General features: G+C 35.7%; 1 protein-coding gene across 1 annotated transcript in view; it reads left to right on the top strand.

The window, feature by feature from the left end:
- Positions 1-23,865, top strand: part of slf1 (SMC5-SMC6 complex localization factor 1) — a 136,469-nt gene that overhangs the window by 70,942 nt on the left and 41,662 nt on the right. Inside the window, exon 15 of the mRNA XM_028804757.2 lies at positions 5,961-6,049. Within this exon, the coding sequence (XP_028660590.2) occupies positions 5,961-6,049 (89 nt within the window). The remainder of the gene's footprint in view (positions 1-5,960; positions 6,050-23,865) is intronic.

Raw genomic sequence — 23,865 nt, 5'->3', positions numbered from 1 at the left:
AACCTTTGTTTGCTCTCGAATGTTAGGAATAAGAAATGTGTAATGACACCAGCATGTCACACTGGATCATTAAACTACTGGCATTTGGAAAAGAAAAAAACATATTCACTTAATTTTTGGAATTGTTGTGAAAAAAGAAGATGATAGCAGCTTTGACCCACTAAGTGATTTACTGTATGCTTAGTATTCAAAATGTTACGAATCTACAACTTGTGACATTTATTTACCAGTAATAAGTTATTTTCATACTTTTGTGCTGTAAATTCTGTTTTGTAGTTCTAGTAATATGTCTTTTCTGTAGTCTGAGATAACGAAACAGCAGATGTTTTCATATTCTCTATTACCTTGTTTTCTCTTGTCTTTGTGTTTCAAATGTACTTCACACAGCCAGTTTCCTTTCAGTTGTAAAAGGGAAATGGATAATTTTATTCAGTAATAGTCAAAAAAAAGAGTGCAGATTTTTGAAGTTTTCATAGTATCATTTATAACTTGTTAGAACTGATTTTCAAATGATTTGCATTTTCTTTAGCACTAATATTATTTGAGCAGGCAATGAGGTTGTTTACTGTGAAGTGGTCCAGAAGTAGTTTTCAACTAGTCATCAACGTTTGTGCTAGGCCTAAGGCTCATCAATTACAGCCCTAATTGATATGTCAACTCTGACTTTATTGTGAAAGAGAAATAAAAAAACACTCAGATTTGCCCGTATCTTTGTGATTCAGTTTAATCCAGCCACGTCGTGAGGTTGACTCCAGTCCCATTTAAAAGGGAAGTGGGAATGCAGTTGGGAGAGGAATGGAACTGAAGATAGGCACAAGTGAAAAAATATAATTATGGCAGGATCCTCCGAGAGCAAGGCAGTGAGACGCACTGTAGACTCTGTGTGGGACAATCCCCCAAAACACCCTCCACCCCACCTTCAACAGGCTAATGACTTTAAATTGTAGCTTATAGCAAAGCAAAGAGGTGTGCAAATTTTCAGTGCAACAGGAGAAATATGCACTTATGGGGAACAACAGGTAGGGGAGTGTGTGTGTGTGTGTGTGTGTGTGTGTGTGTGTGTGTGTGTGTGTGTGTGGTGGTTGGCGGGGTTATCTGTTATTTGCTTCAGTACCATTTCAGAATTGGTACTGAGGTTTGAAAGCTGATATCAATACCGAAGTCTGGATTTTAGTACCAATCCAACACTATCACACACATTATCTGTACCATCTCTTCTATTTTGAAGGCATTTTCACACTCCTAGTCTGTTTGCCTTATTCTGAATCAGGAACATTTTTTGTTTCTTTATTATAATTACCTGTTAGTTTGGTTTAGTTTCACACTGTAAACTTTTAAGTGAATTAAACATATCAATAAACATTACGGCGGCATGGTGGTGCAGTGGTAGTGCTGCTGCCTTGCAGTAAGGAGACCGGGTCCTCCCTGCATGGAGTTTGCATGTTCTCCCCATGTCTGCGTGGGTTTCCTCCGGGTGCTCAGGTTTCCTCCCACAGTCCAAAGATATGCGGGTTAGGTGCATTGGTGATCCTAAATTGTCCTTAGTGTGTGCTTGGTGTGTGGGTGTGCCCTGCGGTGGGCTGGCACCATGCCTGGGGTTTGTTTCCCGCCTTGTGCCCTGTGTTGGCTGGGATTGGCTCCAGCATACCCCCGTGACCCTGTGTTAGGATATAGCGGGTTGGATAATGGATGGATGGATGAACATCTTGTGGCAATTTCATGGACTTTCATTGAGTAGAAATGCTTTTTTCTTGGGGGAAAAAATATCATGGTGAGTATTTGCACATTGCTACATTTTTGAATATTATTAATTAGAAGACTACTTGAAATACATGCTTTTTTTGGTAGCGCATATATGTGTTTGTACAATTATTGTTAGAAGTAATGGGGGAAAAAAACAGTAATAAAGAAGCAAAACACCGGTATTTGTACTGTCTATCAAATCTCTCTCACTTATTCATGTCTTAAGTCTTAAATTAATACCTCTTCCTACCTCAGGTGGCTTCTATTTTTGCTCCCACTAAGCCCTTTTCCAAACTCCTCACATAATTCTAAGGTCAATGTACTTTAATCCAAAAGCAGCTTTAAATCACATCTCAGACTTCTAGGCCAAACTGCTATACTTGACTAGTATTCTTCCTAACATCAACTTTGTAGTTATACCCTGAAACCCTGCATAGCGTTTATTAGTGATGGAAGATTCACAAGTAGTTTGTGCTTTTTGAACAGCTTTTTTAGTGAATCATGTAAATCATTTGATTCATGAATGAGCCACTATTTGGCAACCAGTGTAATGATTCTTGTTCATTTTATTTGCGAACGAGTCACTGCCCAAAAATCAATATAATGATTCTCTTTTGTTTGATTTGCATATGAATCTGAGCACCAATCTAATGATTCTTGTTTATTTATTTCATCAACAAATCATTACAAGTTGCACAGATCTCATTCACTTGTGATTCTGTAACAAAACAACTTATTTTAAGTATACATCTTAAATGTACAGTATATTAGTTATGATATATATTGTGATGGATGGCAGCCGGTGCCATTACCCGACCGGGATGCCTCTGTAATCGAAGGACAGGGTGAGATGAATTATGAAGGGCATCATCTCTCCCAAAATGTTATTTGACAGTCCCCCTGGAGTGTAACAGCAGCTTGGAGTCCCTCAGGGCTATATGGAACTTGGTATTGGTCGGCTCAGCCCTGTTGGGTTCCAGGGGTGCCGTCAAGGGAAGCTGCAGAGCCCTACTTTAGACTTCCACCACAACTGGGAGTAATTTCAGACCTCCCTAACGAGCCACCTGGAGTTCTCCCGGGTGCAGCTTAAAAGGAGCCAGCTACCTCACAGAAGGGAGTCAGAATTGGGAGGAGGTGGATGAAGCTCACCTGTAAGGTGTGGAGAAGGAATGGGGCTGCAAGGCTCTGGAAGATAGGAACAGTGTTGTTATAGTACTTGTGACTGTGGGTTTCAGTCCATGGAGACTGCTCTGGATTCCTTTCCCCAAATAAAGGGGCTTTTGGTGTCTCTGCCTGTTTGTGTCGGTTCGGGGAGGCAGGTGCGTGTCAGGTTACCAACAATATTATTATATGTGTGTGGGTGTGTTGTGTGTTTGTGGTTGATGGCCAGGACCCTTGCCTGTCTGGGATGCCCCTGTAATTGAAGGACTGGGGGAAAGGGCATTTTTAGGGAAATGCCTCCCCTGGAACACAAGAGGGCGCACCCCCTGGCTCGCAGCAGGGCCACATGTTTGGAGCTTAGAAGCTCAACCTTGATGGGGCCCATGACCATTGCTAAGGGGTGCCTAGACAGTTTTTGAGCCCTGGGTTACAGCACTTCCACTACACCCAGAAGTGCTGCCGGAAGAAGTGCACCTGGAACATGGGAGGAGGTGGACAAAGATTGCTGGGAGAAGAGTGGAGGTGGCAGAGAAAGGAAGAAAGTGCTGTGTTGTGCTACTTGTGTACTGTACTGTGCTGTGTAGTGGGCAGCAAAGGGAAACGTGTGTGCTGGACTTGAACATGTGTCGGCCATTCACTTAATTCTTCTAAAAAAAAAAGAAACAAATCTATTTTTGAAAGTCCATAAAGTTCAACTGTCTACCTTACTACTTGGTAGCTTATTCCAAGTATCTATGGTTCTCTAGGAAGTTTTACTTTACGCAATATTTGTGCAAAATTTTCCCTTAACTTGCTTCCAGGTGTGTCCCTCTGTTCTTGATTAACTAATTTTAAAGTAACAGTCTCAATCCACTGTACTAATTCCCTTCATAATTTTAAACACTTCAATCGTTTCTCCTCTTAATTGTCTTTTGCTTAAACTGCAAAGGCTCAGCTCTTTTAATCTTTCTTCATAATTCATCCCCTGTAGCCCTGGAATCAGCCTAGTTGCTCTTCTTCAAACTTTTTCTAGCAGTGCTAGGTCTTTTTTTGTAGCCTAGAGACCAAAACTGTTCGCCATACTCTAGATGAGTCTCACCAGTTCATTATAAAGCTTGAGCATAACTTGTACTCTACACATTGTGTTATATAACATAACATTCTGTTAGCCTTCTTAATGGCTTATGAACACTGTTTTGAAGTTGATAGTGTAGAGTCCACCACAAGTCCTAAATCCTTCTCACTTTTTTTTTTAAACCTGTTTCACTGCTCTTCGAATGTCCACACTTAAAAACCTAACCTAGTCTATCCTCCTTGGACTTTGCCGCATCTGGTCAAAATTTGCTGTACCAAAGTTAACAGTTAACTCTTCCAAAACATTGAGAATTGTATTGTATTATGGTCACTTGACCCTAGTGGTTAAATCACCTCTTCATCCTCAACTCTGTCCTGCTTATTACAAAATTCTAAATCCAGACAGGCTCCACCCCACATTGGTGCTTTAACATACTGTGCTAAACATTCACTGATTACTTCTAAAAACTCCTACTTTCTTTCCCTAATGCTTTCCAGGCTAAGCCAAATATCATCACTAAGATGGGCCTCATTGTCCAACTGAATAGGACTTGCGTTTAAATTCTCATTGACATAAACAGCAACCTCACCTCCTTTTCTGTTCCGTCTATTCTTCCTACAAAATTTGTATGCTTCTATGTTATACTCATTCCCTTCTTTATTTACCCATGTTTCAGATAATGCTATAATGTCAAAATTACGCTCCTCTATATACAAATCCAAATCACATATTTTATTTTGATATTTCAATATAGTATAGTACCTGCTCCCAGCAACCATGAACTGAAAAAGCCAGTTAGAAAATGGATAGATGGATGGGAAACTATAGCTATGTTTATTACAATCAGAGGGCGAATGCACTTCCTCCTTTACTGTACAGATGCCATTTTTAGCATTGTACTAAAATGTGAATATTACCTCCTCATTATTTCACCTTGGTTATTCAAAGTTCTACCAGTAAAATTGATCACGATAACAGTTTGCAGCTGATTGGTCATATCACAGTGCTGTTAAAGCACAAATTAATTATGTTGTTTTTATTTCTGCACTAATTCCATAGTGGAATTAACACAGAAATAACAAAAGCCACTTTAAATGGGAGTTGTTTTGCTTTTATTTAACAAAAATATCTACCAGTGGGATGAGCAAAATTTACTTGACAAGGTTTCTTAAAGTAAGCTAAAAAATCGTAAATACAAACGTTTTGATAAGTCAATAATTCTTACAGTAAGGAATATAAGAGATAATGTCATAATATAAATACTTTTCACTTGCTTAGATTTCATTTTTTGCAGTGTGTTCTGTCACAGTAGTTTGAGGTGACTGCCCAAGGGCAGTTTTCTTTGGCAACGTAACATTTTTCCATGTTTTTCAACCACCACATCCAGGGATGTGACATTATTTTATTTTGGTTTGATCGTATTAATTCTTCTAACATCACTGTCTGCTCTTGCAGCCACTGAATTTAACCAACAAATGTTTGATCTTTTAACAATAATACTACATTGTTCTAGCTTCCCTGCGACCTTACTCTGGATAAGCAGTTTTAGATAATGGATAAAAAGATGGATGTTATAGGATTTGTTATGCTGCCAATAAGAACATGTCATCCTGATTTAGAAACATGTCCTGTGTTGTTAACTGTGTGGAGATTGTATGTTTTACCCATACTGCATGCAAATTCCTCTAACTGTTCCAGAGTTTTTCTTCTACATCCCAAAATTCAAGCATTTACATTTAATGGCAGTTCCAAGAAGGGGATGTATGTGTGCATGGCTTGGCCTTGCAATGAACTGAGGCTTAGTAAAAGGCTGTTTCCTGCCTATGTCTAAATATCTGGAGGTGGGTGTTGTATCTTAGGTTCTGTTCTGGGGTGGACATTTAAAGTAATTTTGTTTTGTTATTTCATCTTAATTTTTGAAGGGTGCAATAGTTATTAACATGTAGGGAAAAGAAGTATATAACATAAAGAGATTCTTATTGTGCTTATTATATTTTTGTAGTGCCGTGAAAAATCAAGAGTTGTCTAGAACAAAGTGTTTGTCTGAACAGAAGAAAATTCCAAGAGGACTGCATCGAGTGACAATGACCGGTAAGGTGATCCTCAACTAGGAATTATTTTTTATCATATAACTGTAAAAATCTGGGGTGTTCTCTACTCGACTTTCTCGTACTGTATACATAGTGATTACATAATAGTTGTATGAATATGTCAACTTGTGAAACAAAACGTACCTATTCAAATTGCAAGTTTATTTGAAAGTTCGTTTACCTGAATAGATAAATTGCCAATTATGGTGTCATTTTATGTTTGTATCATGTAATTTCTTTGCATTGTTGATAAGTTAAATTACAGTTAAACATAATAATGTGTGCAATGTAGTTAATAAACTGTTACTAAATAAGATTAATAATTAGATATTCCCAAAATTATATATTATTGTAGGCCTGTCATTCTTTCATTCTGTTTATGAATAATCATAGTGTAAACATGTATGCAACTGATAATTTTCTTCTTTCTTTGTGATGTTGTTTGCTTTTTAACTTGCATTTTCAAATAAAAAAATAAATGTAGGCATTAAAAAGAAACGTTAAGGCAATCCAGAAAACACGGAAAGCGAAAAAGAAATGTCAATTATTTCACAAAAAGTACGAAATTGATAAAAGATCAAAACATATACAGTATGAAATACAATTTGCATAATTAAACGCAAGGACAAAAGTAAATGCGCAGCACAAATCAGAAAGGTACGGTATGTAACATAATTTATTAAATTAGTTCAAACAACCACTGTTATTACCAATAAAACAAATTTCTTTCGTTGACAAAATAACATGTAAAAATGAAAAACAAAGTTACCAACTGTTAGTTTTCATATCTAGCCAGTCATACGTGATAAATATTCAACACAAATACTTTCTAAGTTAGGTAACTTCACCATTGAATTAATAACCTTTTGTGGAAATTCAGAACCAGCACAATGAAGAAAATTTCAGAATCACTATTAAATCACTAAAAGTACTGTATTTTGAGCACACAATCATAAAAAGCAAAAAGAAAATTTCAATAAATCCCAGCTCAAAACAATTGTGGAACATAATTTGCCTTAAGAAAGACAGTAACAAGTACCTTAATGTCGAAATATGATAATTTAACAGATAAACCTGCTTCAACAATATCACAGAATAAACTGTCAAGAAAGCATATTGAAATGTTGTTAGTCAATCAAAGTGGTGGGGTAAATTCTAGAAAATCCTTCGTTCTGGGTAAAAAAAAAGGTAGACACAAATTTGATACCTATAAAAAGTCATTCCTTTGAATCAATAAACTTTTATTATACCAGATGTGTCACAATGATCTATACTAAACGTTGGAAGTATACTTCCATATACTAACTATAGTTAGTTATTTTGTTAAGAGCATTTATGAATACCAATTTGCCATTCTTTTGTAAAGCACCACAAGTAAAGCATAAAAAAAGGTGGATTGTTCTCCACTCATCTTTCCTTATACTTGTTTATATGGCAAATAACTACTATCCAGTAATCCGATCAAACTGAAATTTCAAATCTATTTGTTTTTTATGTTCAGTAATATACCTCTTCCAGTCACTTGATCAAGGTCAAATGATCATACAAAATTTAAATTCTTTATCTCTATTTATATAATGGTAGTAATGCATATGTAATAGTGCTGATACCTGTTAATATATCATTTATCCAATTAAGGTGAAATTCTATACCCTAACTAACAAAAATCTAAAATTTTAATTTTTTTCTCTTCTTATAATGCAGTTTCACATGAAAAACTACTGTACAAAATTTTAATTAATTGTTTATTTAACCTATGTACCAGTTTATTTGAAATGTTTTGAAATGTGTTCAGGTTAAGTACCATTTCTGGTTGACGTATGTTGCCCAATAGTTGATAGAAAACTTAACATTTTGATATAACACTCGTATCCCAAATTTCATTTATCTAGCTCAAAGCATTCTCAAGTGTTTCTGTATATATATACACACACACACAGACAGACAGAGGCACACACACATAATTGCAAATATGGTCAAAACGTGTTCAGGAGCGCATGAAACGTGGATATTCATCAAAATCTCAAAGTTGAAATTTTTTCGTGATTACTATACAATCTCTCTACTACGTATACGAGGAAGTAAAAGGAATTAAACAGAATAAAGACCAACATTGTATTTGATTTTATGCTGTTTATTGGCTCACATACTGTATATAAAAATGTTCAGTGTATGTATGTTCATTTGTCCATGTATATTTATATACAGTATAGTGAAGCATCACCTGCCTGACAAGTGGTAACCAGGTACAGAAGTGGCAACAAAGTAGCACAGGAAAGGAGAAGGGTTTCCCAAGGCCTTAGGAGAGAAAGAGACACACACACAGAAACAAAAGTCTACACTGGTGGTTAAAACTACATCCCTTTAGAACATTGTTGGTAGACAGGCAATACATGTTTTTGATGACTTATTTTTTGGGCATTAGTACAGTGGAGTTGCCTCTAGGAACTAACAAGTGGGCAATGCAACTAGAGTTGGGCGGTATGACCAAAATTCTATATCACAGTATTTTTCTAAATTCTGCCGGTTTCACGGTATTAGATGGTATTTTTTTCCCCATGCATGAGTGGATGTTAACCACATTTTCCACTGCAATTACTGCCGTAGACTGGCTAAGAATAACCTATTAGACTGTTATGAGAATTGTACATCGTACAAAAAGACATTTTAATGTGCACACAAGTATTAATCCAGGTTTGTATGGCCCCATAAAGTGATAGTTTTCAAGGGGGTGGCACTAAAGAGAAGGAATCACATTGCATGACAGATGCAGTCAAAATATAGAACCTTTAATTGAACAAATTTTGCAAAAGTTTAAACTATGATTTTGACAACATATTTTCAAACATCCAAAGAGGCATTTAGACTTAGTAAAATATACAGAGGTGTTTGTCAAAAGTTGGATTGCACTGAACACGTCTTAAAAAGGAATACATAGTAAATATTTTTTGTAAACCAATACACTTTCTGTTAATGTTAACAATCTCTGTCCACTGACACGTTAGTGACTTTTTAAACAATTTTACCATCATTAAACTGCATAATATTTAAACTAATAAATAATAACAATAAAATACATAATAGTATTACTGATAGCTGCACCATTGCTTCAAGCCCAGGTGCATTACACAGTATTCACCAAATTAAAATAAAACAAGTGCAACTTGGTGATGACATCTTACCAACTGTACCATCATTTAGGCAAACTGCATTAATATGGACCTTGCTTCAAGCTAAGCTATATACATAAATATTAAAAACTGCAACTTGCATTTATAATGCTGTTGGTGGTATAGCCCTATGGAAGCGCATTAGGGCCACTGTGAAGGAAAAAAAAAATATGGACATGGAAGAAAAAAACAAACTACATGTCGAGAATAAATTCGACATGTTGACTATGTCAAGATTAAAGTCGACATTTCCACTTTATTCTCATAGTTTATTTTATAATTAAAGTAGAATGTTGTAAACTAAACTTCATCCTAAAATCAATGTTTAATTTACTAGATTTTCTCAAACCCCGTCACAAGTTAATGCAGCACATCAAATACTTTGTGTTAAGTGTTCCCCGACCCAGTCGTTAATCACTATGCTTCTTAAACTGACTTCCTCCGCACTAAGAGCAGGCGCCTGCAGCAATCACCGCACAGATAAACGTCTTTGTGAAATTAAAACTAGTTATTAACTTAGCCGACGGAGTGTTCAGAACTTTAAAAATATCTTCGTTATACATGTTTAATTATGCCATCCATTCAGAGTTGCACCCATCTCTGAACGAGTCGCCAGCACATCGCAGGATCAATACAAGCAAAACATACACTAGCAAGTACAAAAACAAGTATAACTTGGCTTGCAGTATTATCCAGTAGTATAGAAACAGTATTTACACATCTGACCTTTTAAAACTAAAGTATCTCCAGGTGACGGACGAGACTCCTTTTTTTTCTGCAAAACTTTACTTTTAGTTCAGTTTATGAATGCTCTCTGTCCATTTTCACCGCGCGGGATACCTATGCTAACGCCCACTATTTGGTGGTGTAGCAATGAAAAAGAGCCCTAGTGCAACAAATCTGTGTTTAGTGGTGTAGCAGTGAAAAAGGTCCCCACTTGAACAGTTTACCGCTGCACCACGTTCCGAACGTTGTTTAGGCAATTTAAACCGGTGTTGTGGTATAAGAAAAATCCATATCATAAAAAAAATAAAAAAACGGTTTTCGGTATGAACCGGTATACCGCCCAGCACTAAATGCAACTACACCTGACCTCGTAGAGACAACAGACAGTTCCTAAAAGGTATTGTGGAGACAGTCTGGTTCTTTAGAGAGGAGAAGAAGTCCTAGCTCTCTTAAGATGCAGCAGATCTTCAGTAGTGCAGTGGTTTCAGGGGTGGCCAGGTGACAGTTTTGGCTTGGAAGCTCCAAGCGATTTGGACCTTCCCTGAAATTGGTAGTGATTCCTTGGCAGGGTTGATAAACCATGCACTAGAATCCCTTAAAAGTCAACAATGTTTCAGTTGACTAGTAACTCTGTAGTCAGAAAGAGAATGAGGGCAAAGTCTTTTTTGCAGGCCATATGGCAATATAAGAAAATATAAGTAATTTAATATAAATTAAATTTAATTGAAAGCTTTATAAAGAGCTGACTATCCATCTGTGTCCATTTTCTGATGGTTATCTGGATATAAGTTGCGGGGGTAGCAGTCTAAGCAATGATTTCCAGACATCCCTTTTCCCCACCACTTCCTCCAGCTCCTCCTTAGTCTGCCCCAATATCTTCTCCCAATGGACATGCCTGAAACCGCTCCCCAAGGAGGCATCCTTATTTGGGTCCGAACCACCTCAATTGGCTCCTTTCAATGTATAGGAGCAGCTGCTCCTCTTTGAGCTTCTCCTGAATGTCTATGCTTCTCACCCTGTCACTAAGACTGAGCCCAGACATGCTGCAAATTAAACTCATTTCTTCTGTTTGTATCCACGATCTAGTTCTTCAGTCACTACCCAAAGTTTGTGACAATAGGTGAGTGCAGAAATATAGATGGACCGATAAATAGAGAGCTTCACCTTTCTACTTATCTCCTTTTTCATCACGACTGACTGGAACAATGACTGCATGATGGTGGACACTACTCTGATTCTAGTGTTGTTCACCTGCTCAGTTTTTCCCCCACTCGTGAAGAAGATCCCAAGATACTTAAACTCCTCCTAGGCCACTGAACTGGACCCCCTCCACTCTTTGCCAGTGCCTAGAAATTCTTTGCATAAAAATTATGAACAGAATCTGTGAAAAAGGGAAGCCCTGGCACAGTCCCAGACTGATACATGTATATTCAGTAGTAGTACAAGGTGAGCCAAAATGAAGTACCACATTTCTGAAGGTCATTTAGCAAGTTAGGGGCAGCTGAGTGGGTTGGGGTGGGAGACCTTTGATGGGGGGGGCCTTTGATAGGCAATCCCTTGTAGTTTTCAGTTGGCAACATGCCTTGGTCGAGTGCACACTGTGCTTTCGCTGTCAAAGCGTTTTTTAAAAACAACGAATCCATAATCACTTAGCAATGCCCCTTCCGAATGCACTTCAGCATTCCTCCTAATGATGACTTCCAAATCGGAAAACAATTCTTCAGTGGTTGGCTAAATTTAGACAGACGGGCACAACATTGAACAGACAATCTTCAGGCCATCCTCGGACTGTACCAAGACCTAAAAACATCCAAGCCGTAAGGGCATCAGTCTCCTTGATGATTAGCGCACAAGCATGCTTCTGCCTTAGGCATTTCCAACATGTCTTCGAGGAGGATTTTGCATGAGAACCTTAATTTCCATCCATACAAAATGATGGTAGTGCAGGAACTCGCTGAGAGAGACTGGGAGAGCTGTAGAGAGTTGTGTGTGAACATTCTGCAAGCCATTCATTGAGATGCCATCGTCCTGTGTGGCGATGAGGCACATTTCCATTTGATTGGGTTGTGTAAATAAGCAAAACTTTTGCTATTGGGCTGAAACCAACCCTCGTGAACTTCATCAGAGACCCCTGCACAGTGAACGTGTTAGCTTGGTGCGCCGTTGCGGAATTTGACATTGTAGGCCCTTACTTTTTTGAAAAGGGGGGAGCAACGGTTGCTGTCACTTCAGAACATTTAAATGCTAGAGAACCTTTTGCGGCCCCAACTGGAAGAAATGAATGTGGTGGACATCTGGCTACAACAGGATGAACCAAGAGCTCATACGGCGCAGAGATCCATGCAAGTTTTGCGGGAGATGTTTCTGGGGAAGCTGATACCCTTGCATGGCGATGTCAGGTGGCCTTCACTTTCGCCGAATTTCGCTCCGTGCAGTTTTTTCTTGTGGGGCTATCTTAAGCTGAAGGTATACACACACCGACCTCAAAACCTTGAACCCCCTAAAGGACGCTGTGCGCCATGAAATCGCCGCTATTCCCCTTGAAATGGCTGAACAAGTCATGAGAGCGTTCAGAAATCATCTTAAAAAGTGTATTGCTAATGATGGCCACCACCCTGAAGACAGAATACTCGCTGTGAAAATTAACAGACTCGACACACTTAAAAAGGTTTGGGGCAGCCACCCGTATAATATTCCTGGCTGCAAAAGGATTTTGAATAGCACAGAGATGTTCACAATACTGAGTCCAAAATAGAACTAGTGAGGGTTTGCAAAGATGGTGGCTTTAAGAGATGAGACCGGAAGTGATGTTCTTCTGACGTCAGCCTGTGCGCCGGAAGTGACGTTCTTCTGGGCGTCGGAACTGGAAGTGACATTCTTCTGGGCGCCAGAACCTGAAGTAACGTCATGCTGAGTGCCGGAAGCAAAGTCATCAGCTCTGAATCAGACAGGTTTTCCTGCAGCTGGTCTGTTGGGATAACAGGAGAAGGTTTAGTGCACCCCGCCACCCTCTGGCCTGGCATGGAATTACCTTTGCTTGGTCCATAAAACGTTCTCCTATTTGCACATGTGTGACATCGTGGATAAGTTCTCCCACGGACAAGTCAAGGCTTGATTTTACCATATAATTTCTGGTATTTTATAATGTCGGTCGAATGCGAAAAACACGCAGTATTGGTCCAAGAGATTATAATATGCTAATGCCCACCTGAGAGAGTAACCATGGAGTACACTGCCTTTTTTTCCTATGTATTGTGCCTACATGACCACACTGTAATAATATATATTTATTATACATATATTGTGGCAGGTGGCCGGGTGTGGTCATCAGCCGCCTGCCTATTTAAGGGGCCGCCTCCCCTTCAATCAAGGCTGGAGTCGGGTGAGGAGTTGGACGAGGTCGGAGAGGAGGCGGCAAGGAGAGGCCTGGAATGTGAGAGAAGAAAGAGAAAGAGAGGTGGCTTAGTGAAGCCTGGACTTTGGGAGACTGTGGGGGCTTGGTGGTGGTGCCCTTAGACTGTAAATAATATTAGTGTAAATAAACATGTGGTGATGGCTGAAAACGTGTCTGCCTGTCTGTGTCCGGGCCGTACTATTTCACAATATTTTTTATGTCTGTTTTTATTTCTGTAGCAGTTAAATTTCAGATTCTATTCCTGAGTGGCAAACTTTCTGTTAATTCAGAAAATTGCTTTTGACAAATTAAGAAAGCTAAGGCGCCATATTATGAAAATGTGTTTAACTGTAACAGAGATTTATTTAAAGAAAAATAATTTCTATCACTTAATGATCTTATGAAATCTCAGAAATGAACTATCACAGATAATTTCAATAAGCAATTATTCATAAGTTATGTGTAATGCCAGTGTGTGATGCCTTAATCTGCCTCACCACATTAAGTATCTTAAATGAAAATTGTAAATACATTGTATGGCAGTGTATAAAGGAAAAGGAGTATTATCTAAGGTTGCTTTCTATTCATAGAGGAAAAATGATTTGTCCTAAATTGTTAGAACCTTGACTTCTGTTGTTTGCTTCATCAGATACCGTATGTCAGTTATCTGAACAACTGGAACCATGAAAAAGTAATTATGCCTACAATTAAATTATTGGACATGAGGTTATTACTACTGTACTTTTTAAATATATTACAAAAAAAATTAGGAAATGGTTTGTAAATATAGCAAGTATGTTGAATTAAATAATGTACAGTATCATTCTATATTTTGAAGTTAATGTTGAACAATTGTTATATTTTTTTAAATACTGTATGTAATACTTTTTTTTTTTTTTTTTTTAAACCCTTTTTTCCTCTTTTATAGCAGTATCTCAGTAGAACTCTATTGAAACTATGGCTCACAACATGCCAGTGCCATGTTAAAGCATTACCATATATATTTTTCATCTCATCTGCAGCCTTTCTCTGCATTTTCAAAAGCATGCGAAAATATATTGTGGTTCAGAGCATTTCTGTTTAGGGAAAAGTAATCACATACCTCTTATATGAAGTGAGCAGTGTAAGCCAAAACCAGCATCGTGTGGATGTGCACACAAGTACATCAGGCAGATGAGAGTGCATGGAGCTGCATGGAAGGAGTTATGGAAGATCAGGAGGGTAGTGAAGGACACTGGTGTGAAATAACCCTGAAGTAAATTTGACACCTCAGCCTTTAAAACTCATAATGAGTAATTCATAAAGATACTGAACACTGCAACAATCAGTTGTTGAAAATAACTCATAACTAATGAGAGTTAAAAACAACAATTGCCTGCTGAATAGTTACACCAGAGAGATCAAAGGCATAAGACAAAAAAAAAAAAAAGACATCCAGTTATGACGCGGAGTTAATCAAGTAAACGTGCTCTTTCAGGGGAGGTCATTCATTCATTCAAACATAATATTATTTCAGTAATCTGTTTAGAAGCTACTAGACAATAACCAGTTTTAATACTTACCTAAGAAAACTGTAGGGTTTATTTGATTGCCGGTTTAAGTAGGACAATGGACTTCATTACAACTTTTTATTCAAGCTATTCAGAGTTGAAATTATTATTTATGTCCATATTAAGAGTTTTGATTAACTTGTTTAGAAAGGTGTTTCAAAAGTGGCTAGACCTCATTCTGTGTATTCAGTATAGTAATTTCTGAGGTGAGTAGAGGACAAGCAATATTTGTGCCAAATTTGTGAAAGTCTGTAAAACCTGTGCATACTCTGCTAACTGTTGAGATTCTCCTTTTACAATATTTGTTATATTACAGTCTGGAAGTGCATGGTTTATTTTACCGATGTTCTACAAAATTGGATTGTTTATTGAAAAATAACAATGAAATAATTTTAAATATGCAATTACAAATAACACTAGTAAATAAAACAATGTTTTTGACCCAAGGGTGAAAATACCTAAATCTTATTCTGTATACTGAATCTAAATATGTTTTTAGAATTTTTATTTCAAGTAAGGTTTTTCAGTGATACAAAATTTAAATTTGAAAATATTATATATTTACATGCTTATTAAAGTGAGAAATATATAATCTAAAACTCAACCGTTTTTGATTTCCTGCAGTACTTCACCTCAAGTACGTCTGTCTTTCAGATTCCAGCAGTAGTCAGCCAGCATACTGTGACTCCACTTGCTTTTGTAACACTTTTCTGTGTTGGAAATTTCTTATTGAAATCGCTTGCCATTTTCATTAATCTGACTGCACCAAGGTTTTCAGGGAAAAAGTCTAATTGAGAATCCAAGATATGAATCATTAATGAAGTTTGCACCTCATTGTTTGGTACAACCTGATAAGGTCACTGACTCTTTCTAGGTAGTTTTCAGTCCAAACATTTTCCCGAAGGTTTGAGCATATACTTTTGAAGCTCTGCAAGCAACTTCCTCGACTTTATTTAACACATTCAACACAAATCACTTATCTTTTAACACTTCACTGACCTGATAGCCAACAAGAACACCTTTCCTAATGTTGGCATCTCTGTTCCATGAAAACATTTATATAACAGAAAAGGAAATGTAGGCCTATTTGTATTATGGAGAAAGTCAGCTTTTAAACTGACTTTTTGGGAGTCAATAAAAAAGTTGCCACTCAGCCAGGAGTCTCCTAAACTGAATTAAAGGGAAAAAAAGTGTGATAGTGATTCATATTTGGGGAAATTATTTATTAATTTATTTATTTGTATTTTTATTCTTTGATTGCACCAACTCATGAAAATGTGAAGGTGGCATTACAAGACAACTAAGCATAATAGAAAAAAGTCTGACTTAATATTTGGATTCAGTATTATAAAGTATGCTTAGAACTGGTTGTTGACTAGTGTAATTTGTTATTTACTCTATTTAGGGCTTATAAACTGCATACAATAGACTTCGAGAACCAATACTTTATATCATAACTGCTTTCATGTTGATTGAGACCTGCACATAATATCGGACAGTTGCACAATAGTAAATTATAATAAGTATAACAGTACATCAGACATGTTTCATTTGTATAGTATTTAAAATTAAAACAGATTGAATTTTAAGGATATTATACTTTGAGTCTTGCTGCTTTTCAGGCTGAAACTTTTAACATGAGCAAGTTCTTTTACAAAATTATGTTTGAAAGCAAAAAAGTGAAAAATACATTCAACCAAGGAATGGGAATTGTAATAAGATTAAAAATTTACAAAAGAGATTTGAAAATGTGAAAAACATTCTCCCTCATGTTTTGAATGGGTCTTCCTTTGATTATGCAAAAATTTGTTTACCACATTTTTTGTGGGTTTATGCATGGGTGGAATTTTAAGGTAGCTGAAAATGAAATTTCAGAAATGAAACACTAAAAATATAGTATGTAACTTAAGAAACTAATTAAATCTAAATACATATTTAGACAACTGAAACCAAAACGGGCCATGGGACTTTCCTCATTTAGCATATATTTAGTAGTGACATTTTTGATGCTTTAATGTATAAAAATTAATCCCATCATCTGTGAGACCTTCTGGCATTGTTACTCTTTCAAACTTCCAGCCTTAGTATTTTATGCACTTGTATCAAGGTCAGGTAGTGGCATAGCATCTGGATGAAAATTCACAGAAGGCTTTACTGTTTTCATTACTTGTTCCAGATGATGTTTAATTTATTTGTATTTAGAATTATGACATGAGTATTATATAGAACATAATTTTTCATATGAATATTTATTTTTAATACAAAGAGGCTTAATTATATGTAGCAAATACTTTAACAGATTAGTACCAGTTCATGTGAGCACATGGCTTATAAAAAGAGAGCTTCACCCTCAGATCCTGACTACAGTGTATGTTTCATCTAAGGAATAATATGGTTGCCTACAAATTTTCTTTTTTTCTTAATTTGAGTATTTTGTTTGTTTTGCAAATAAAATAATATATATAAATAGCCAGACATTTTTTCACTTATTTATTTTGTTGCTTTTTTCTAGAGATAAATCATTCAAATTAAAATCAAACACTAGAGGTTGCTAGTCGCATTGTGGCTTCCAGGCCCGCAATTATGTCATACATCAAATACAATGTGGCAGATTTCAAATGGAAATGTTTCCTTATCCATATTGCAGCCTACTCTTTGTTTCAAAGAACAATTTTTGTTTGCGACTTCCTAGAAAAGTCCATGTAATGTTTGGTTGCTGCAAACATGTGACAACATTTGGAGCTAATTCTTCATTGCATGTACTTCGTGTATATTTTTGTAAATGCAGCAAATGACACATTGTGCCTAAATTAAAAAATATTCCTTTGCAAGGTTGCAGATTATTTGATGGTGAAATGCCTTACTTAAAGCAAAATTGTATAGATCACTCAGCATAATAGTATTTCAATTTATTTCTATGTGGATATGCCTCTGTGTCATTGCATACACACCATGACATTAAAGACGTAGTTAATACACCAAAGAACAATATAAAATCTGTTTCAGTGTGCATATGGATGCGTTAAAATTCACCTACCAGCTGGATAATACATATTGTATAGCCAAAGAGACACTGATGTTACTTAGAATTAAAATAATAATTATCAAAAAAATTAGTGTGCTGGAATGGCTTAGTCAGAGTGTGTGTATGTATATATAAAGTATAGTCCACAATAAGCTGACTTTGCATACTATGTAGAAAATATGATAGATAAATATTTTTCGTCTGTGACAACAATTGATTATTGGTAACCAATTAAGTATTTCTGAAACTTTGCAGCACAAGGGATGACATGATTTTTCAGTGTCATGTCATGTTGAGGATGGTAAAAGCAACCTGTGTACTGATTCTCAAGTCAAAGATTTTTATATTGCTAAAATGTATTAAAGTATTTTAGTATTGTGCTTAGCAAAACAGACACAATGAATTCCTTAAACATTATAGCCAAGCAGCATAAAGGTAGTGCTGCTGCTTTATAATAAGCAGACCAGGATTTAAGCCCCTGAGTGGAGCTTACATGTTCTCCCTGTGTCTGTGTGGTTTTCCTCTATGTGCTTCTGTTTCCACCCATAGTTCAAAGACATGCAGGTTAAGTAATTTGCCGTTCCTGTATTGTCCCTGGTGTGTGCATGTGTGTGTTTGGTTTTGTGCATATGTTTTCACTCTGTGATTGACTGGTGCCTTTTCCAGGGATTTGTTTCAACCTTGTGCGTAATGCTTGCTGAAATAGGCTGTAGATTCCCTGCAACCCTGTCCAAGATGAGCGGGTTTAGAAGATGGATGGGCATTATAGCACTTATGTTAAAGTCAGTATTTTAAGTATTTAAATTGATACCTTGGCTTACTAGCTAGTTTGAGTCTCTTTAAAAATCCAACTATGTTTATATTCTGGTTTTTGTGTTCTGATTTTTTTTTTTTTTTTTATCATTCCATTAATATTAGCTATTACACTTTAAGGCATTTTTGCTATTTAATATTTTTTATTTAAAAAAATCAGTTACTAACTTTTAAGTGAAATGTGCTTTTAAAAATCCTTTTTTAAATGTAAATAATACCTTTTCAGCCAAATACTGCAGTAAGGCTTTTATTTAATTGAAGCATTAGTCCCCTACGCACATGGTAGTGAAGGTTTTGAATACAGTTTCAAAGGCATTGTGGACTATGTTGAAATGTTTCCTCCCTGATTTTTTTATGGCATATTCATAATATTTGGAATAACAAGATCATACTTGTACTTGTAGTGTTTTTTATATAAAACAATTACCACAGCAATAAAATTAAATAATGATAATACTCCTCCAGTCAGGTGAGAGAGATGCAGCAAACTAAAATTAAATGCTCAGCACAACAACATGATTGTTTTTGTATACTTTTAACTGTTCATTTAAAGACAAATTTTAATTCTAAGCCAAAATATAAATGTCCCTCAGATGGGCTGAAATTAAAACATACATTTTGCCAGATATGATCCTCTATTGGTCATTGCCATCTATAAACTGATTTTTGACATTCTTCAGGTTCTGTCCTAGCTCGCTTGAAGTTGGCTGATATGCATGGTATTTTATACTAGTATTTCCCTGTTACCCATAGTTAGTTAATTCATACAGATTGGACTATATCATTAGCCCCAATTTATAAGAACTATATGTCCATTCATACCTCTAAGGGGGGTCCAAGCCCTTGCTTTACCTTGTGTGAATCGTGTGTGTTAGCGTGTCTTCAGACTATCTAAGAGGATAACACACACTTCCCCGTATCCTGTTATACAGCATGCACGAAAATGAGTATACATGCAATTCTTTTCTTCCTCTTCAGGCTCTGGGTAAAGTAATTATTACCGGATGACCTCAGTAATTTTTGTCGCATTCAAATCGCTCAACGCGTGATTCTTTTGCAATATTTAGTGTATTTCATAGACCACTGTTAAACTGATTTTTATGAAGCTCCTTTTGTGTTATGATTCTGCTTATCACCATCACCTCAGATTATCTGTTACATTGAAAGTTCAAGTATAGATCCACTTTGATCCTGTATCAACATATATCATATATAACATGTTCAAGTTTTCAACCAAAATTTTTCATTGCAAATTTTGTGTAGCATCCTGATGGGACTTTTGGGGCTGGTTGTAGTAGAACAGCAGTTGACCCAAACCCTACCCCATAGACAGAAACTAAGTTTTCCTCAAACATCTGTTTACATTTTCTTGTTTATTCTCACAAACATTGTCACTTATTTTGAAAAAAAGTCATAATCACCTATCTATTCTTTGCCTAGTCTTCATTTCTCATTACAACTAATACAGATAATTTAACAAAGCTCTGGACAGATGTACCAGAATACTGTTTGGGATTTTTCAGAACTAATAACCCTTCCCTGATGTATTCTTTCAATTTTAGACATTTCTCATAATTGTTAACAGTATAAACATGTTGTTCTCTCTCTTTCTAATTTGCTTGTTATTTCACTAGGTACTCATTATACATCCTTAATATCCTGGCTTAACCCCAGAACACTATGACTCCTGGCATAGAATTGAATATGATTAGTCATGCCTTATAACTTCGGTGACATTTTCTTTCTAGTATGACTCTAATATTTTAGAGAGTGCTCATCTGTGCAGTTGCTTAATGTGTGAATTTAGAGTTCATTTCATACAGGATAATTTGGGTTGCAGGCTAAAGTGGAGCACATAGATGCCATTCTGATTTGGGTAACAGTGCATTTGTTATGTGTGGTTTGCTTTTTATACCTACTCTCTTATCTGTGTAATTATTTAGACCATCCTGTTTCAGCACCACAGAAAGAGGCTACTTTTTCAGGTCAAACGATGTTAATTCTTTGCCTAGGATTGTTTGTAGTTCTACAGGGGTTGTTCCCTGTTATGAAGTTGTATGTAGTTAAAATCCATTTCTTTGTTATTAATTTAATTTAATTTTTTGGCTGCTTTTTAATTCCTTGTTCTTTTCCAGGGATTTAGTTGGTTACAAGGATATTTTAAATTTTTTAATGTTCTCTTAGTTAAAAGATCTAGGGAGGCAAATTAATACCGAAGCCTTAGCTACATTACTTATGAATTGAAAACGTTCATTCTTTATGCCTTAAAAAAATACAAAATCCCACATCCAACGGACGAATGTGTAATTGGCAATTGGTTAATTGGCATCTTTAAATTGGCCCTGTGTGGGTGAGCTTGCCCTGTGATATACTGGTATTCTGTCCAGGACTGGTTTCTGCCTTTTGTCCAGTGCTGATGGGATTGGCTGCAGCCTCATTTGGCTCTAAGTAGGATTAAATAAGTTTGAGATTGTTACATTATTTTTAGGTGTAAAATTTTGCCAATTTTTGATCCACTGTGGCAACCCCTAATGGGAGCAGCCGAAAGAAGAAGACGGCATTATTTTATGTTTATTTGTAGTCTAATCCTTCTGTGGTTAATTTAAATAATGTTGAACTTCAACTGTTGATGTTACTAGTCTATTGTTTTTGTTTTAGTAAGCATCACTGACAGCTTTCACCCTAGGAGGGGAAAAATATATTTTACAGAAACAATGTGGACTATACAAGCATAATGTATAATATTGAGGATAGAGCTTCCAGAGTTAGCATTCCAATGTAGAGTGCACTTGTATCATTACTACCACAATGAGTAATATGAATTGTTGATCCAGTGACAAGAGAGTCTTAATTCTGAATCTAAATGTCAAGACAGATAAACTCTAACCAATGAATATAGAAAGATTCATTTAAAGAACAAGAGTCACAAAGCCAATTGAGTATATGCTTAATAGGGTTTTTTTTTTTTTTTTAAATTAGAAGGCCTGTGTTTCACATTCTCCACTGTCTGTAGGTTTTTATAGTGCTGTCAGCATTAGTACAGTATATATTTTTATAAAATGGCAAATAGACTTATAACTCACAAACAGGGATTTTAAAGAATATTAAATATTATATAAGCAGCAAATGTAGATGAGGTGGTGTGATCAGAAGACTTGATTCAATTTATCACTTTGTTGGCAGCCTTGTGAGCCTGTTGTAACATGTTGATAATTCAGCAGGAAGGTAATTAAATAGATTTGCATTATTCCAATTGAAATATGATTAAAAGATACCAAAGAGAACTAAATGAGAAGTGTTGGATTCGATTGGTGTTTTATATAAGATCTAATGAAGTTCTGATTGCATTACAGGTGGAGATTTCAGAAGACAACCTATTGTAAAATATGACTCGTAAGGCTGTTCACAATAAAGATTGGAACATTATTTCAAGAATTAATGGGGAATAAAGCTGCTTCAGTTGTTTTAGTAATTCCATGAGAATTAATTTGTAATTTATAAGGAATTCATAACAGAAATGACAAGAGTCTAGGATTTAGAATAACCAACACTGGAAAAAAATGTTGTGGAAAGAAGTGATCCTTCCATCTAATAATCATAAAAAAAACCTGAAGAAATGTTAGAGAGCATTAGTAATTTATAATCTTTTGAGAGTGAATTATTTTGTTGATAATTTTAAACAGGATTTACTAGGATTGCTTGCCTATGGTGCTGAAGACCAAATCACTCTATAGTTTAGAGACCAGATGATACTTCTCATCACTCTCGTTGGTAGTGCCAAAATCTCTTAATAGTTCATTGGTGTATCACTTTTTTTTTATTATTTAATTTGTGTGACTACCCAGTGATAGAGACCAGAGAGAATTTGTGTAGGTGAACATAATCTTCAACTGTTGATTGGAGAAAATTGATGAGTCCGTAATAGGGATGTCACAATACCATATCTTTGTATTTGATACCAATATCTGTGAAATGTTACAATACTTTTCGATACCAGAGCAAAACAGAAATCCTATTCAGTGGCTTTTTATTAAGGTACCTCTGTTATTGATGGGATGAGTATCCCTCCTAGTATAATAACAATTTGGGGAGTATATAATCTTAGGTGTATTTCAGCATAGGATTTATTAAGAATGATATTTCATGAACTACTGGATTTATTTTAGCATGTGCACATTTTAAATTTATTCAATGACATTTTCTATCCACTAACTTAAAAAATATTCCTTAAAATCCATACTGAATATAAAAAAAATATTTATATAATGTTCAATTAGTGAATTCAAAGATAATTCAGGATATTTCTATTTAAACAAACTCCTTAACCTTGTTTCTGTAGCAAAATTATTTAAATCTGTTTTTCAATAAACCACTATGTTAAATTTGTAACATTTGGCATTGTAATATTTTATTTTTGCATCATTAGTTGGTTAAAATATATTACTAAGAGTAGTATTTAATGAATGAGGCAAATTAATTCAAATATCAAGTATCAGAAGCTCATGGTGCTTTAATATTCCAAATCTGTCCTTTTTTTTTTTTTTTTTTTTTATAAATATTTGTCCCAACTATAATGCTTCCTGTGTGAAATCATTCTTGTCAGATTTACGTTAATCATTTATTTCAGCCATTTTGCTGTTTTCATTGTTTCTCACATGACTGATCAGACTTTATTATTGCGCATACCTGTATACAAATCCAGAATTTGCCTTTCGCTACTTCTACTCAATAAATTTATAACTGCGAGGAAGCATTACATTCTTCAACATATCAATTAAATATAAGATGTTTGCTTTGACTTATGGATTATACAAATGAACATTAGTTTGCCTTCAAAAGCCAAATGAATGACACTAATTCAGAGTTTACAGAATTATATTTTCAATCAAGCATGCTGTTTTGTTTGTCCTCCTTAACTGTGTGATTCATTAATTAAGCATTTCAGTTAACAAGAGCATGTTTTAATAAGAAGATGGGCCTTGTCCTTCAAAGCATTGTAACACTAAAGACATTTTATTTTAGTATTAACAAATGGAACAACTCATGTCAATGCCAACATAGAAAACTCAGATAACTAATACACTTTAGTCTGGCATAAATGTTTTCTTGTTAGCGCTACAAGTCCTTCAAACATCTAAC

This window comes from Erpetoichthys calabaricus, chromosome 7 (assembly GCF_900747795.2).
Source record: "Erpetoichthys calabaricus chromosome 7, fErpCal1.3, whole genome shotgun sequence".
NCBI classification, from domain to species: Eukaryota; Metazoa; Chordata; class Cladistia; order Polypteriformes; family Polypteridae; genus Erpetoichthys; species Erpetoichthys calabaricus.
This window is presented reverse-complemented; position numbering and strand designations above follow the sequence as displayed.